Consider the following 19,111-nt stretch of genomic DNA (forward strand, 5'->3'; position numbering starts at 1 on the left):
AAATGAGGAGTTGCAGTTATATGGGGGAAATGGTGGTGATTACATTATCTAGAAATTCAGATGTTTGAAGGGAATCGCAAAGTTACCATTCTCACCTGTTTCCCCTTGTCTCGCCCACATAACGACCAATTAATATCCAGCCTCAGATATTTTCATTTTAAATTTCTATAGGACAGAGAAGCAATGTCAAATATAAATTTGTTACTGAATCTTTGCTAAAATGTGTAGTGGTAATTATGAATCATTTGGGTCTTGATGCCTTTTCTTGTCACATTGATGACTTTCCAGATCAGCCCAAAGATTTTATAGTCGAACTTTCAATACAAAAAGACCAAAAAGATATACCTATAATCAGGAATTCACACTATTGAAAGATTTTCAGTGCTTTGTCTAAACCATTAGAGAACTGCGATTGAGAAATTTCCCAGTCCTGAATGTTTCCATCATGTGAGGACAGATCATCAGTGACTGAATGTCACTGTTTTGTTCTTGTATGAGTTGTGCATCTCCTGCACAGTATGATTCAGTAGTGCTGTTTTGTACAAGGTATGTCTTTATACCCAGGGTATAAACAAAGTATGCCATGTCATTTTATGGCTTATATCTGCAAGTAAAATATGCTCCTTCAGCCATAAATTGCTTTCCTCCTTTATAGCTCCTGGTGATATCAAAAGAAGTTAGAGTTTCTGTGGTATCTAAATTCGATTGGTTAATTTGATGCACTCAAATGTATTATCGTTAATAGTATTATTAACTTGATATTAACAGATACGAACTACAAAGGACCTGGTCAAAACATTGCAGTAGCTATAATCTCTGCCATTGAGTTTTCAGTTAAAAATAGAGACTTCAAGTTGATGTTAAGATAATAAACTAGCCAGTAAGATCATTGTGATCAATAGTAATAATACATGTGTTGCTAGTTAAGTGATTCAAACTCATAAAGTTACAGTTGAGTGGGCAGTACTAAGTTTATTTTCCTCAGGTCCTGGATAGGTAAACTTACTCTATCACTTCTGCCTTGGGTTTGTAATTACTACTTTAATTCTGGGAATTTTGGTAGATTGGTACTAGCATTAAAGAGGCTGTATAATTTGCTGTGCTTATCTTTTTGAGTCACTTCCAAATGAATCAAGTAGAACTAAGATGGCACATAGGGCCCAATAGGAGGTCCAGTATACATTTGGTATATATTGTGTCTTTGGCTTTCCCGTAAAATATAGATTTGTTGGAAATCTTTTTATTTGAAGAAGGTAAATATTTGGTAAATATCATAAGCTAATGAGATAAAGAGATTATAAATGATTAAAAGGATAGGTTGGATGCAGGCAGTTTCAAATATTTTTTGTCTTATTTTAAAAAAACCTTTGTTAGAGTTAATGTAGCATTTTTATACGAGGAATTTAGAGTGGATATAGCTAGTGGGTTTTGCATGCATATTTTGATTAGGACAAAGGGAGAAAGAAAGAACAAACAATCCTAAAATTTGTATGGAATACAAAAGACTCCAATTAGACAAAGCAGTCTTGAGAAAGAAGAACAAAGCTAGAGGTATCACATTTCCTGATTTCAAAATATTACAAAGCTACAGTAATCAAACTAGTACAGTATTGGCATAAAAACAGAAACAAAAGACTCCCATGGTAGTTACCTTTTTCCTGCTTTATTTTTCTCCATAGCACCTATAACCATTGGACACAAAATATATTTTACTTATTCATGAACTCATTTCACTAAATTTTAGAATTGTTCTATTTCTGTGAAAAATGGCATTGGAATTTTGATAGGTGCTGCATTGAATCTGTAGATAGCTTTATGGACATTTTAACAGTTTTCTTTCAATTCATTAGCATGGACTATCTATTTATTTGTGTTTAATTTCTTTCATCAATGTCTTACAGTTTTCAGAGTATAGGTCTTTCACCTCCTTGGTTAAATTTATTCCTAGGTATTTTACTTTTTTGATGCAGTTATAAAGTGTACTGCTTTCCTGATTTGTCTTTCTGATAGTTTTTCTTGTATAGAAATGCGACAAATTTTTATATATTGATTTTGTATCCTGCTACTTTACTGAATTTGTTTATTAGTTTTAACAGGTTTTTTTGGTGGAGTCTTTAAGGTTTCCTAAATGTAATAAGTTCATTTGCAAGTAGAAGCTTGTGGAAAGCTTTTACAGTTTGTTTTTCTTAAAGAATAGAAAGCAAAGTTAATTAACTTTGTAAAGATGAGGGAAGTGGTTTCAGGTTTGAGAAGAGAGGAGAGAGTGAAAATACTTGATGAGCTTCCACATCAAGGTGTGGCTAAGTGGGGTCCACAGTGGCTGGTCTATTCCAGCTGTGAGAATGCTCTTTTGAGAAGGGTCTAAGGAAGTGTAGTATGTTTTCCAGGACTCAGTTATGTTAGTCTTTCCATAGATTATCCTTGGAGAATATTCTAAAAATTCATCACTAATTCCAATCGAATATTCTATAAATTCATTGTATATTCTAATTGAAGACACTGCCATATGGAGCATGTCCTGAGTCATTTTGAATTTTCTTCCCCCGGTACTTTTTCCCATTTGTATATTTCCTACAACAAATAATTAAACATTTATTGAGCACCTGCAGTGTGTGCAGTCCCAAGGGATATAAAAAAAGGAATCTGCTTTTAAAGAGCCTGCACAATTTTCAACATGTAAGGCCTTTTTTTTTTTTTTTAGAATTTAGAAATTCTCTCTCTGTTCCAGTGTTAGTTGGACCAGTAGTGTCTAATTTTTTGTTTGTTTACTTGTTTTATGTGCCTCTTAAAGTTTTCTAAGCTCTATGCATGTCTGAGGGACTGAAAGTTTTTAGAGGCACTAGTTATCAGCCGAGATCTTGAAGCTGTGATGGCACTTGTACTGCTGCAGAGAGCTGTTAGAAACTACCTAGCAGCTCAGACAGGAAACACCATCTTTGTGTTTCTAAATTTCTGTAGGGACTCTAGACATTTCCAATCAGCCTTCCTTGGAAAGATTCCATTACTAGAATTGATCCTGAACTGAAATAAATTGACTTTTTGAACATGTTATTAAATCTGCTGTTTTACTACAACCTTTTTACAGAAGGAAATAGTTAATAATGGGCTTGTCTACAACTTTTGGAAAAGTGTTTTATAAAGTAACAGAAAAGTTCAGAATTTTGTAGATCATTTTAAAAAAATTGTTAGGCACTTCCTTCCTGGCAGTGTAATAGAAGCTTATCAGATTGTAGACATATCTGGATTTAGATATAGTTTGGAATAAAATTTTGTTTCTGGAAAGTATACTTTCTTATTTTATTGATTCTCTTTCTATAGCAGTGTTATGATCTTAGCCTTTCTCTCCCTTTGAAATTTGAAATAGTTCTTTTTGTCTTAAATTTCTTCCACTTGTTAAATAGTAGGGCTTCTTAGGACATTTCATGAACGTACTCCAAGAGAATTAAAAAATGTTTTTGTGTTTGTATGACTGACTCAGCCTCAGTGTTCTTCAAAACTAAAGCTCATTTTGATATTACTTATTCACGCTGAAAATAACTTGTCAATTCTCCAATAATGAGCAAAATGGAGCACTTAACTCCTGTTTACAAAAGGAAATATCGAAAATGAAAGGATCCTATTAGCAGAATTTATGTTGTTGTATATCTTACTTTTTAAAGATGAACTTTAAAAGTTTAATAATTTTGCTATGTTAAATTATGTTGCTTTCTAATTTGGTTTTAAAAGATAGTTATAAATTCCCAGGTCAAAAGATATTATAGATCATAACAGTACTGAACACAGCATTTGGATATTGGATGATCTTTTCTGGTGTTTTCCTTCATGTTTTCCTACATAGTTTCTGATGAAGAACAATCAGTAGTATATGTTCCAGGTATGATTTTCTTTATTAATTTGGTGAGCTTCCTTTGTTTCTTAAGAATTAGGAGAAAATAAAACATTAGGACAGGGAGTTCCTGTTGTGGCTTAGTGGCTAACGAATCCGACTAGGAACCATGAGGTTGCGGGTTCAATCCCTGGCCTTGCTCAGTGGGTTAAGGATCCGGCGTTGCCGTGAGCTGTGGTGTAGGTCACAGAAAACGGCTCAGATCCTGCGTTGCTGTGGCTCTGGCATAGGCTGGTGGCTACAGCTCAGATTGGACCCCTAGCCTGGGAACCTCCATATGCCATGGGAGCAACCCAAGAAATGGCAAAAAGGCAAAACAACAACAACAACAACAAATTAGGACAACTTTGTAGGTATAAGTAGATGCAGAGCAGTTCATTAGACCCTAACTTAAAAAAATATATATATTAGGTGTGACCCCACTAAGGTTCGAACTTATTTTAGGGGGCTGGCTGGGCAAGTTAGCTTTTGATGAGTTTATGAAATACTTCATTTATGTATTAAAGAGCAAGAACTTTTTTTCTTACTTTTCATCTCACAAATAATCTGAATTTTATATTTCAAAGAAAAATGTGAAATCTTCCTAATAACAGGTTTATGTAATAGATTCTAAAGTTTACTGGTTCTTACATGGTGAATAGTAAAACAACCATTGGAGGCACCCTAATTATGTGAAAAATAAGATTCTCTATTTCCAATAAATTAAGGTATGTATGGCATGTTGTAGTTTATTGGTTTTAATATGACTTACAAATGTTTACATCCCCTTTTAAAAATATTTCAGTTGAATCTTAAATGCATTCAAAACATCCTTTTGTGATTCATTATTTATTAAGAGAGCTTTAAGGTGAAGTTTATAAAGTAAGAGTTTTCCCATCAGTTCCCATAAAGTAGAGGATACCAAGGGGAGGGGGGCAGGCTTAAAGAGTGAAAACATAAAATTTTGAAATCTTGTTTGCTGGAAATCCTTAGGAATTTCTGCAGAAGGAAATATCAGATCAAGACACAAGATGGTGAATCCTAAAGCTGACGTTAAACTTAAGACTTCCAGGGTGACTGCTCCTTCAGTCTCCATGGAGTCTTTAAAAGGTGCAGGAGATTCAGTAGATGAACAGGTCAGTATTATTTTTTTTTTCCTTATTATTCGCCACTCTTTATAAATGCTGACCCATAAGTAATTTTTCTGGGCTGACTGATGTATAAGTAGAAGAGCCTTTGAAAGAACATTAGATGATCTATAAGCATTTTTAAAAGATAGAGAGGATGTTAGGATGCTTTGCTTATTAGTATGTATATTACTCAAAGCTTTCATTCCAAAATGTCTAGGCTTGCTTTAAGCCTTAGTTAAGAAACATTTATTGTCTTAGTATGTCTCAAAAGACTTATATCCTGATCTGTGCAGAGTTAGTAAATCAAATTGACAATTTTTTTAAATTAGGTTTTTTTTTTTTTTTTTTTGCTTTTGCTTTTTTGCTATATAGGGCTGCAGGTGTAGCATATGGAAGTTCCCAGGCTAGGGGTGGAATCGGAGCTGCAGCTGCCTGCCTGTGCCACAGCCACAGCAACATGGGATCCAAGCCGTGTCTGCGACCTACACAACAGCTCATGGCAATGCTAGATCCTCAACCTGCTGAGCAAGGCAGGGATTGAACCTGTGTCCTCATAGATACTAGTTGGGTTCGTTTTTGCTAAGCCATAGTGGTAACTCCCTATTAGGTGTTTTTTAAATTATTTTTGTTCATGCGAATTTGTTAGTTGATGATATATAAACCTTTGTATATAAGAAAAATGTTTTATTGGAGTGCCCATGTGGCTCAGTGGGTTAAGGATGTGGCATTGTCACTGCAGCAGCCTGGGCTGCTGCTGTGGCACAGTTTTGATTCCTGGCCTGGGAACTTCTGCATTACTCAGACATGACCAAAAAATGCTTTATTAAAATTAGCCTGCATTATCATTATCATTATTATTATTTCCTTCACTTGGCAAATAATGTCATAATTATTTTTATAGCTCAGTCATTGATTTCTCCCTTGTATTTCTTTGCCTCTGTAATAGTATCTATACATTCCTTTGGTATGTGCCCTGATTGGTTATTTTACTTTACTTTTTGTTATATTTTGTTTCCCCCAACCAAAGTTTAAGTCAGGGTTTGGCAACATATGATGTGTAGGCCAAATCTGTTTCTGCCTGTTCTGTGAGTAAAGTGTTATTGGAACACAGCCCTGCTTATTCTTTTAATATTATCTTATTGCTGCTTTTGTATTACGATGGCAGAGGTACTATAAAGACATATGCTTACAAAGTCAAAATCATTTACTATTGAACCCTTTATGAAAAATATTTTTCAATCCCTAATTTATGTTCTTGAGGACATTTCCAATATCTAGTTTGTTACTAATTAAAGTTGACCCTTGCACAAACAGGTGTTAGGGGCATTGACCCCTGTGCAGTTGAATATCTGTGTATAAATGTTGGCTCCCCTAAAACTTTACTAATAGCTTACTGTTGAATAAAAGCCTTGCTGATAACATTAGTAGTCTGTTGGATTTCCCGTCGTGGCACAGTAGCTAAGGAATCCAACTAGGAATCATGAGGTTGCGAGTTCGATCCCTGGCCTTGCTCAGTGGGTTAAGGATCTGGCTTTGCTGTGAGCTGTGGTGTAGGTCACAGATGGGGCTCAGATTTCACGTTGCTGTGGCTCTGGTGTAGGCGTCTATTGCTCCGATTCGACCCCTAGCCTGGGAACCTCCATATGCCGTGGGAAGTGGCCCTATAAAAGGCAAAAAGACAAACAAAACACACACACACACACACACAAAAGCAAAAAAAATTAGTAGTCTATTAACACATATTCTGAATGTTTTAAGTATATATCTGTATATACTTTACTCATTCATGACACAGCTAACTTTTTCTTAATTTTTTTTATATTTCTAGACTGTGTGCTTTGTCTGTGAGCTTTTTCAAATTGTTTTAAATCTCCAAAAAGTTTTCCAATATATTTTTTTTAAAAAAATCTGCTTATCAGTGGACCTGCACTTTTTCAAACTCATATTGTTCAAGGGTCAGCTGTATTACATGTTGCATTTAGTTGTCTGTAAGATTTAATAAGCAGGCCTCAAAAAACCTGCTTGTGTTACTTACATCCCCAGTGTATCCACTTCATACTAGGATGGGAATAGTTGAATTTGCAAGTTCTTATCAAAAATTGAAAGTATTTTTTCATATAATGGTTTTTGTGTTTTATAGTAAGAAAAAAAAACTATTCCTCATTCATCTCAGCTCTTAGCAACAACTAATCTGTTTTTATTCTCTATGTATTAGTCTATTCTGGACATTTCATATAAATGGTATCATGTAATATGTGGCCTTATGTGACTGGCTTCTTGCATAGTGATTTCAAAGTTCATCTGTGTTGTATCATGTATCAATACTTCATTCCTTTTTATGGGTGAATACGTATATTTTGTATAACTACTGGGTGAAGGACATTTGGGTTGTTATGCTTTTTGGATATTATGAATAAGGCTGCTATGAACATTCACATACAAGTTTTTGTGTGGATGTATGTTTTCAGTTTTCTTTCATGTATACCTAGAAGTAGAATTGCTGGGTCATGTAGTAATTCTGTGTTTAACCTTTTGATGAACTGCCAAAGTGGCTGTACCATTTTATGTTCCATAAGCAACATGTGAGGATTCCAAATTCTCCGCATTCTCACCATAAGTAACCACTATCTCTAGGGCTGGGAAAACAGAACAAGTTGGAATTTTTAAAATCTGAAAGTTCAGAGGAGAGCAGCTTGGAGCTGGAACTTGGATCTCTGATGATGGGGAACCAGCCTGACTTTTCCCACTGCTAAATGCAGTGACTTCTTTTTATAGTCTTCTTTTAACATTTTTTGATCATTAGTGCTGTTTTTTTGTTTTGTTTTGTTTTTGGCTGAACCCGTGGCATATGGAAGTTCCAGGGCCAGGGATTGAATCTGAGCCTCATCTATAGCAACACTGGATCCTTAACCCATTGTGCCCAGCCTGGGATTGAATCCATGCCGCCTGAGACAACGCTGGATCCTTAATCCACTGCGCCACAGTGGGAACTCCTGATCATTAGCACTATTAACCCCACATTGTTCTTGAAACTTTTTCTCCCATGATATTGTATGCTTCTGATACTCCTCTTAGTTTTTCAAATACCATTTTTAGTTTATTTTCTTGGATTAGCACATGATTTTTAAAAACTAATATTTTTCTTAACTTTAAGGAAAAATTTAAAACATAGAAAGGTATGAAGAAAATAATAAAAATATAAACATCATCAACAGAGACAGATGGCTGAATTTTAAATCTTTTCTCTGATTTGAGAGCCAGATGCACACTTTCAACTTCCTGCCTAAATATTTCCAAATGAATGTCATCCTGGTATCTTAAATTGACCATATCAAAAATCTAAAACCAGATCTGTTTGGTTTTTTTCTTTGTCTTTTTGTCTTTTTTTTTTTTTTTTTTGGCCCACACTCATAGCATATGGATGTTCCTAAACTAGGGGTTGAATCAGAGCTGAAATTGACCATATCAAAAATCTAAAACCAGATCTGTTTGGTTTTATTTCTTTGTTTTTTTGTCTTTTTTTTTTGGCCTATACTCACAGCATATGGATGTTCCCAAACTAGGGGTTGAATCAGAGCTGTAGCTGCCAGCCACAGTCACAGCCATGGGGGATCCGAGCCATGTCTGCAACCTACACCACTGCTTACAGCAACGCTGGATCCTTAACCCACTGAGCAAGGCCAGGGATCAAACCTGCATCCTCATGGATTCTAGTCAGGTTTGTTATCGCTGAGCCACGGCCGGAACTCCCCGGCCCATCTTTGGCTATCAGTGATTCTAGAATTCATTTTAGAGATCTTGGATTATTCCTGGCTACCTGAAGTAATTGAACTAACTTACTTTGTGGTTACACAAATGCCAAGGATTCTTTTTTTGAACATACTCCTTCCTTTTACATATTACCTCCAGTTCCCTTGTGAACCTCTGGTTTTCATGGCTTTAAAGACCTTTCTTAATGATGTTTAAGTACTTGGAGAACTTTTTATGGCACAAGAGAGAGGATAGTACTATGGGTAAGAACCTAGACTCTGGAACCAATGCTTGAGTCTTGATTCTGCTACTTAACTGCTATAGTCCCAGTTAAGATGTGTACCTTCACTGTAAAAGAGGAATAATACCTACCTGATAGCTTTGTTGTGAAAATGAAATGGATTAATAAGTGTGACATTCTTAGAATGTTACTGATAACGCTAGATATGATGTTATTATTGTTACTCTTTGGTCTAATACCCATTGGAATGATCCTTTGGATATACTGATATTTGGAAAGCTTAGAAACTGGTGCTTCTGCTGCCAACCCTGGTATATACCTTTAAGCAGCTTGGGGTGTTAGGTGCTCAGTATCTTCCATTAGGTGTTTGTTTCTGTGACATTCACTAAAGGAAAGTTGTTTCCTTAATATTCCCTAATATTTAAGCAGGCACATTTCTTCTTGGAGTTCTTCTTGTGTTCTTTTCTGTGTAAATTTCATGATGTCCCCTGGTGGCCAGCCTGTTTTGAGTTCACAGTAGGTTTAAATGAAACAGGTAAATAGTGTTCTACCAGATAAAAGAGACCCCCAAATTTTCATTTCCTGTGCTTATTTTAAGAAATTTCTCGAAGTCTTAAAAATTGCTTTTTGTAAAAGTTAATGAGAAGGATTTTTTTTTTGTTTTAGAATTTCTGCAGGGGAGGAATAAAGAGTGCATCACTGAAGGATTTATGTCTTGAGGACAAAAGGCGCATTGCAAACTTAATTAAAGAACTGGCCAGGTGAGACAAAATCTTATGTTAAATGCATACCATATGAGAGAGAATGGTTTTTTTGAAAATAGAAAATTGTAGATATGATGTCATTGTATCATTGATCTCATGGGAACAAAGATTTTTTAAAAAAAAATATTCCGTGGTGCCCTAAAGAAAAGTAGAAAAAAAAGTAAACAGAAAAGAAATAAACACCAGAAAAAACCACCCTCCAATTTACATTTTCTGGTTCATTTAATTTCCCATATTGTTTTGGTGGGAATATCTGCAGCAGTCATCTATCAAGAGGAAACATTTTGAAACTTAGCTCTGCTATTGATGTAGTTAATATTGTTGTAATCAGAGGTGTAGAAATTGCCTTTAGTTTTGCTTTGGCATCTGAACAGAAAAAAACATTCATTTATTGTCATCTTTTATGAGAATATTTATTGTCATTTTGCTAACTTCTGATATTTCCAAATAAGGGATTTTGAATTTTGAGAACGAGAGTTCATAGTTTGGATGTACTATTCCAGTTTGTTAATAACGTATATGAAGTGTATTTTCTTTGTGGGTATAATTTTTTGTTAATATACATGTCAAGTTTTGGGGCCTTAAAATAATAAAGATGTCTATAAAGGAATATATTGATATAAATTATAAAAATTTAAGCTTAGGGGAAGGCTATACCTAAAAATTGATGAAATAGTACTTTACCACCATTAAACAATAACTTCTCACTCTCCCCACTGCCCAGTTCCTGGTAACCACTATTCTGTGTGTCTCATGAATTTGAACTACTCTAAATATGTCATATAAGTGGAATTATATAATATTTGTCCTTTTGTATCTGGTTTATTTCAGAGCATAATGTTTTTGAGACTTTTTCCAACTCGTTATGTGCAGGAGTAAGTCATTTTTGATTGTTGAGTAGCATTGCAGTGTATGCTTGTACCTTAATTTTTTTGTTCATTTATTAATGGACACTTGGGTTGTTCCAGTTTTTGCCTTTTATGAATGATACTTCTCTAATATTCATGTACAAATCTTTATGTTGATATGCTACTTTGTATTTTTCGTCTGTAAATAATTAGGAGTGGAATTACTGAATTGTAAGTTAAGTGTATAGGAAGTTCCCATCGTGGCTCAGTGGGTAACGAATCCGAGTAGGAACCATGAGGTTGCGGGCCGATCTCTGGCCTTGCTCAGTGGGTTAAGGATCTGGCATCGCTGTGAGCTGTGGTATGGGTCACAGATGCAGCTCGGGTCCCGCGTTGCTATGGCTGTGGCGAAGGCTGGTGGCTACAGCTCTGATTAGACTCCTAGCCTGGGAACCACCATATGCCACCAGGTGCAGCCCTAGAAGAGGCAAAAAGACAAAAAAAATAAAAAAATAAAAATAAAAAATAAATAAAAAAATAAGTTAAGCGTATATTGAACTTTATAAAAAATCACCAAAGCCTTTCCCAAAGGGTCTGTGCTATTTCATATTCCCACTAGCAACTTATGAGAATTCCATCAGTCTGCATATTCACTAACTTTTAGTATTTTTTTTTTAATTTTGGCCATTCTCATGAATATAGTGATATCTTCTAGTGCAGTGAATTTGTTTTTTTCCCAACAATTAATGTGATCATTGACCATTCTTTTGTCAAATGTCTGTTCAAACCTCTTGCCTGTTTTTTTCTTTTCACTCACCCCCTTCCTTCTTGATACTGAAGAGTTAGAGTCCTTTATATATTTTGGATTTAAGTTGCCAATGCCTGCCTCCACTGTTTGTTGTGGTCATCACCATAAAAAATTTAATAATAATAGAAAAGCTTGAAATATTTCAAGAATTATCAAAATATGACAGACACACAGTGAGCAAATAAATGCTGTTGGAAAAATGCTGCCATAGACCCTCAAATCTGTAAAAAATGCACTATCTGCAAAGCATAGTGAAGTGTAATAACACAAAGTATGCTTGTATATAAAAACCAAGATTTTATATAAAATATGTAGATAGAAAAAGACACTTCTTATTCCTTAGTTACTTCAACAATACTATCTCTTCTGTTTGACGTGTGTGTGTGTGTGTGTGTGTGTGTGTGTGTGTGTGGTATGTGTTTGTGTGATTTTGACTAATTCCTTGTTTCTTTTTCTTGTAAAAATTTTAGTTTTTTTCTTAGTGGCTACTTGGGAATTACAGTCAACTTCCTAAATTTATAACAATCTAATTTGAATTCATACCAACTTATTTTCAGTGGTACATAAATACTCTATCTCTGTACGGCTGCATTCCCCAATCTTTATTTTGTTTTTCTCACCAATTACACCTTTATACATTGTGTGCTTGTTACAGGCTGGATTGTGACCCTCCTCCCCAAATTCATATGTTGAAATGCTAATCCCAGTTCCACAGAGTATGACTAGATTTGTCTTTTTAGGGCCGCACTTGTGGCATATAGAAGTTCCCAGGATGGGGGTGGAATTAGAGCTGCAGTTGCCTAACACAGCCAGAACCACAGCAACACCAGATCCAAACCTAGTCTTCAACCTACACATACACAGCAGCTCGCGGCCAGATCCTTTAACCCACTGAGAGAGGCCAGGGATTGAACCTGCATCCTCATGGATACTAGTCAGATTCTTAATCTGCCGAGCCACAACAGGAACTCCTAAAGATAGGGCCTTTAATGTGGTTACCAAAATAAAATGAGGTCACAGTGTGATTGAAGACTTGTGCATTTACATAGTTTCATAGATTTTTGCCTTAAGTATTTGATCCTATGGTTATTAGTTTTATTCCAGTATAGATTTCATTTTCGTTTTTAAATAAACCTCTGGTCACCCTGGATATTTATAACATGAATTCTTGACTAATCACAGTCTAATATTAATTGGTAATTTTAGCTTTTCTAGACAATTCAAGAACTTTAGAACATATGAACATTTTGCTTCTTGACTATGTGCCGTTATATAGTATCATAATTTCTATACATATTTTTTCATTCAGTGTAATATAATCATTACTTTTTTGTATTTTGAAATAATTTTACAGTTACAGAACAATAGGAAAAAATAGCGCATTATTGGGTGAGTGGGGAATTGAGAGTGACTGCTAATGACTACAAGGTTTCCTTTTGGGAGGATGAAAATGTTCTAAAATTACATTATGGTGATGGTTGCCAAACTCTGTAAATATACTAAAATCCATTGAATTTTACACTCTAAATGAGTGAAACTTATTGTATGTAAATTATATCTCAGTAGAACTCTTAAAAATTAATAGTATGGAGGGCCCTTATGCTTTTTACCCAGGTTTCTCTAAATATAACATCCTGAATCATCATAAATTATCAAAAATTAACTCTGATACAGTAGAATTAATGTTACAGTTTATTCATATTTCATCAGTTTTCCCACTAATTTTTTTTTTCTATTCTGGTATCACATTTTGTATTCAGTTTTTATATTTCCTTAGCCTCCTTCCATTTGTGGCTTTTCCTTAGTCTTTCCTGGCCTTCCATGCCTTTGACACTTTTGAAGAATGCTGGTCCGTTGTTTTGTAGTATTTCTTTCATGTTTTCTCATGATTTTATTGCATTATGATCTGTTGTATTATGGGGTGTGTGATTTAACTTTGGTGACTTGGTTAATGTAGGATGTACTTGGTTTCATCCTTGAAAAGTTAACTAGTGAATATCTTAGAAGAGGTTCATGGGGACTATTCAAATACAGTTTTTTTTTAATGAAACTTTACCCACTGCCGTAAGCATCTGTAGAAGGGACACTTGCCTGTAACAACTATTACTGTGATGTTCAAATGGAACTTTATGTTTCCCCTATCTGATTTGCATTTATTAATTGGAATTCTTTTTTCAAGATGAGCTGTCCCTTCTGTCCTATTTATTTACTTATTTATTTCACTATTTATTTTTATATATACCAGACTCATGGACATTTATTTTATTCTAATCCAGGACAAACAGAAACAAAAATAGAGTAGCAAGGTGGTACATTTAAAAAAAACAAAAACAAAAAAAACACTTTAAAGTAATTGTAGATTCATCTGCAGTAGTAAGAAATAATACAGAGAGACAGTCCATGTCCTCTTAATCCAGTTTTCACCCATAGTACCATTTTCATTAACTATAGTGCAGTATCACAACCAGGAAATTGACGTTGATAGAATTCACCAACCTTGGAGTTCCCTGATGGCTCAGTGGGTTAAGGATCCAGCATTGTCACTGCTATGGCTCAGGTCATTGCTATGGTAGGATTTCAATCCCTGGCCCAAAGTCTGTGAGTCTGTTTTCTGTTCTGCAAATAAGCTCCAGGACCATTTGTTGAAATATTTTTTATACTTTTTTTTTTTGTCTTTTCTAGGGCCACACTCGTGGCATATGGAGGCTCCCAGGCTAGGGGTCTAATCGGAGCTGTTGCTGCTGGCCTACACCAGAGCCACAGCAACACCAGATCCAAGCCATGTCTGTGACCTACACTGAGCGAGGCCAGGGATCGAACCCGCAACCTCATGGTTCCTAGTCAGATTGGTTAACCACTGAGCCACGAAGGGAACTCCAAAATATTTTTTATACTTTTGTCAGAAATCAGTTGGCTATCTCTTTCTCAGTTCTCTTCTAATCCATTGATCTATCCTTATGCCAGTTGTCTTGATTACTATAGCTATATAGTAAACCCTAATATTGAGTAGAGTGATTCCTTACACTTTATTCTTTTTCAAAAATCTCTTTAACTCTTCTAGTCCTATGCCTTTCCATGATAATCTTAGAATAAGATTGTCAATGTCTATTTAAAAACTCTGCTGGTATTTTAGTAGATATTACATTAAAACGAGGTCAATTTCGGGAAAAGTAAACATCTTTACTATGTTGAATCTTCCAATCTGTAAATATGGCATGACTCTCCTTTTATTTAGTTCTTTGATTTCTTTCATTAGCATTTTGTAATTTTCAGGATGCAAATCCTGTACATGTTTTCTCACATTTATATTTCAGTATTTAATTTCTTTGGCGCAATTATAAATGGTATTGTGTTTTAAATTTTGGTTTTCATGTTTGGTGTTTCATGTTTGCTGTTGAAATGTGATTCAAATTTATGTGTTTGATTCCTACAGCCTTGCTTGTTAGTTCTAGAAGCTTTATTGTTGACTCTTTGGGACAATGACAATCATTTCATTTGCAATAGGGACAGTTTTTTTACTTTCTTTTCAGTTGTGTATACTTTTTATTTCTTTTTCTTGCTTTATGGTCCTGGCTAGGACTTCCAGTGCTATGTGAATAGGAGTGTTGAGACAGGATATTTTTACTATGTTCCTGATTTTAAGTAGAAAGCTTTCAGTCTATCATCATTAAGTATGATGTTAGCTGTAGATTTTTTTTGTAGATACTCTTTATAAAAGTTGAGGAAGTTCTCTACTCTGAGATTTTGTTATGATTTCCTGCCTCAGTTAACATCATCGTATGAGTTTCTTCTTTAGCTGTTGATTTGGTAGATTATATTAATTGATTATTTTAATGTTGAACATGCCTTACCTACCTGTAATAAATCTCACTTGTAATAATAGTTTTTTGGTTTTTTTTTTTTTTTTGGCTTTTTGCCATTTCTTGGGCCGCTCCTGTGGCATATGGAGGTTCCCAGGCTAGGGGTCGAATCGGAGCCTTAGCCACTGGCCTACGCCACAGCCACAGCAACTTGGGATCTGAGCCGCGTCTGTGACCTACACCACAGCTCACGTCAATGCCAGATCCTTAACCCACTGAGGAAGGCCAGGAATCGAACCTGCAAACTCATGGTTCCTAGTCGGATTCGTTAACCACTGAGCCACGATGGGAACTCCTAATAATTGTTTTTATACATTGCCAGGCTTACTTTTCTAGTATTTTCTTTGGAATTTTTATACTTTTCTCGCTTCTTAAAAATTGTCTTAGTCTGTTTTTAGTATCATGGTAATGCTAGCCTTATAAAGTGAGTTAGGAAGTATTCTCTCCTTTTCTGTTTTCCAGAAGAAATTGTATAAGTTGGTGTTAGCTCTTCTTTAAATATTTAATAGAATTCTCCTATGAAATTGTCTGGGCCCGGAGGTTTCTTTTTTTTTTTTTTTAAATTAATTTATTTATTTTTTATTTTCCCACTGTACAGCAAGGGAATCAAGTTATCCTTACATGTATACATTACAATTACATTTTTTTTCCCCACCCTTTCTTCTGTTGCAACATGAGTATCTAGACAAAGTTCTCAATGCTATTGAGCAGGATCTCCTTGTAAATCTATTCTAAGTTGTGTCTGATAAGCCCAAGCTCCCGATCTCTCCCACCCCCTCCCCCTCCCATCAGGCAGCCACAAGTCTTTTCTCCAAGTCCATGATTTTCTTTTCTGAGGAGATGTTCATTTGTGCTGGATATTAGATTCCAGTTATAAGTGATATCCTATGGTATTTGTCTTTGTCTTTCTGGCTCATTTCACTCAGTATGAGATTCTCTAGTTCCATCCACGTTGCTGCAAATGACATTATGTCATTCTTTTTTATGGCTGAGTAGTATTCCATTGTGTATATATACCACATCTTCCAAATCCAATCCTCTGCTGATGGACATTGGGTTGAAATAGAAAGATATTCCATGTTCCTGGATTGGAAAAATAAATATTGTAAAAATGGCCATCCTACCCAAAGCAATCTACAGATTCAATGCAATCCCTATCAAATTACCCATGACATTTTTCACAGAACTAGAACAAACAATCCAAAAATTTATATGGAACAACAAAAGACCCAGAATCGCTAAAGCAATCCCGAGAAACAAAAACCAAGCAGGAGGCATAACTCTCCCAGACTTCAAGAAATACTACAAAGCCATAGTCATCAAAACAGTGTGGTCCTGGTATCAAAACAGACAGACAGACCAATGGAACAGAATAGAGAACCCGGAAGTAAACCCTGACACCTATGGTCAATTAATCTTTGACAAGGGAGGCAAGAACATAAAATGGGGAAAAGAAAGTCTATTCAGCAAGCGTTGCTGGGAAACCTGAACAGCTGCATGCAAAGCTATGAAATGAGAACACACCCTCACACCATGCACAAAAATAAACTCCAAATGGCTGAAAGACTTAAATATACGACAGGACACCATCAAACTCTTAGAAGAAAACATAGGCAAAACACTCTCTGGCATCAACATCATGAATATTTTCTCAGGTCAGTCTCCCAAAGCAATCGAAATTAGAGCAAAAATAAACCCATGGGACCTCATCAAACTGAAAAGCTTCTGCACAGCAAAGGAAACCCAAAAGAGAACAAAAAGACAACTTACAGAATGGGAGAAAATAGTTTCAAATGATGCAACCGACAAGGGCTTAATCTCTAGAATATATAAACAACTTATACAACCCAGCAGCAAAAAAGCCAATCAATCAATGGAAAAATGGGCAAAAGACCTGAATAGACATTTCTCCAAAGAAGATATACAGATGGCCAACAAACACATGAAAAAATGCTCAACATCGCTGGTTATAAGAGAAATGCAAATCAAAACTACCATGAGATACCACCTCACACCAGCCAGAATGGCCATCATTAATAAATCCACAAATAACAAGTGCTGGAGGGGCTGTGAAGAAAAGGGAACCTCCTGCACTGCTGGTGGGAATGTAAACTGGTACAGCCACTATGGAGAACAGTTTGGAGGTGCCTTAGAAATCTATACATAGAACTTCCACATGACCCTGCAGTCCCACTCTTGGGCATCTATCCAGACAAAACTCTACTTAAAAGAGACACATGCACCCGCATGTTCATTGCAGCACTATTCACAATAGCCAGGACATGGAGGTTTCTTTTTAAAGAGCTTTATAATTTCAGTTTCTTTAGTGGTTGCAAGATTATTTAAGTTGTCTGTTTTGTCTTGAATGAATTTTGGGAATTTGTGGCTTTTGAGAATTGTTCCATTTATTCTAAATTTATGTTAACATAAAGTTCATAGTATTCTCTTACTATCTTTTTAATGACTGCAGTGTCTATAGTGCTTCATTTATGAAATTACTTTATCTTCTCTCTTCTATTTTTGTCAGTCTTGCTAGGTTTGTCAATTTTAGTGATTTTTTTTCAGAGAACCAGCTGTTTGTTTCACTGATTTTTCTATTTTTCGTCTTTTCAATTTCATTGATTTTTGCTCTTATTTCTGTTATGTTCTTCCTTCTTGTTATTTTATATTTATTTTGTTCATTTTCTAGTTTATTAAAATAGGAACTTGAGACCATTCTTAATTGCTGTCATTACTACTATCTTTTTTTTTTTTCTCTTTCTTTTTTCTTGCCTTTCAGGACTGTACCTGCAGCATATGGAAGTTCCCAGGCTAGGGGTCACAATTGGAGCTACAGCTGCTGGTCTGTACTACAGCAATGCCAGATCTGAGCGATGTCTGTGACCTACACTGCAGCTCACGGCAATGCTGGATCTTAACCCACTGAGTGGAGCCACGGATTGAACTCACATCCTCTTGGATACCAGTCGGGTTTGTTACCACTGAGCGACAGTAGGAACTCCCCATTTTTTACTAAAAAGGCTGTGCTTTTATAAGAATACTTTTCACCTCAAAGGCAATGTTAGAAAAATTTGCACTTGTCCTTTTGCTTTTTTTTTTTTTTTTTTTTTGGCTGCACCCAAGGCATATGGAAGTTTTCAGGCCAGGGATTGAACCCATGCCACAGCAGCGACCTGAGCCACTGCAATGACAATGCCAGAGCCTTAGCCCAGTGTCCCACAAGAGAAGACCTGTTCCTTTTGCTTTTATATTGCATGTCACTCTGTATTTGAAAACACGCTGTTTTGCATGTTGTGCTGAGAGTTACTGAATATTACAGAATTCTGAAAATATGCTTGTTAATGGTCAACAGTGGGTGGTAAGTACTCTCAGTGACTTCTCTCTTAAAACAGTGTTGGTAGATCTGCATAGTAGCTGAAATTCTTTTTTTTTTTTTTTTTGGCAATGCATGTGACATACAAAAGTTCCCTGGTCAGGGACTGAACTCATGTTACAACGTTATCCAGAGCCACAGTGGTGACAAAATTGGATCCTTAACCTCTTAAGCCACCAGCAGAGGGTGCAGGTTAAGCCTTAAAAAGAAAAAAAAAAAAAAAAAGGGCCTTGACTTTACCAGTGTAAATGGGAAAACCAGTTGTGTCCAAATTCCAGTTCTGGCTTACTTATATTTTGGAGGCATCCATTGAAAATCTAGTTATGAGGTCCTTTTCAGTCAGTATCTTTATTGGTGCTATGTATGAAAGAATCAAATAAATGCTTATAAGATTTGTTGTTCTAAAAGAGATTAAATGTTAATAGAATTTATAAATAAAATTCAGAATTGGTATAAGAGTTTGGAAAGTTGT

General features: G+C 35.5%; 1 protein-coding gene across 3 annotated transcripts in view; it reads left to right on the forward strand.

The window, feature by feature from the left end:
• Positions 1–19,111, forward strand: part of KIAA1328 (KIAA1328 ortholog) — a 375,101-nt gene that overhangs the window by 1,742 nt on the left and 354,248 nt on the right. For 2 of the 3 annotated variants that reach the window (XM_047794154.1, XM_047794152.1), the window contains exons 2-4: positions 3,839–3,874; positions 4,859–5,001; positions 9,653–9,747. In XM_047794154.1, the coding sequence (XP_047650110.1) occupies positions 3,839–3,874; positions 4,859–5,001; positions 9,653–9,747 (274 nt within the window). The remainder of the gene's footprint in view (positions 1–3,838; positions 3,875–4,858; positions 5,002–9,652; positions 9,748–19,111) is intronic. The other variant, XM_047794153.1, reaches the window with a different exon arrangement.

Source organism: Phacochoerus africanus, chromosome 8 (genome assembly GCF_016906955.1).
Source record: "Phacochoerus africanus isolate WHEZ1 chromosome 8, ROS_Pafr_v1, whole genome shotgun sequence".
In the NCBI taxonomy this organism is placed as follows: Eukaryota; Metazoa; Chordata; class Mammalia; order Artiodactyla; family Suidae; genus Phacochoerus; species Phacochoerus africanus.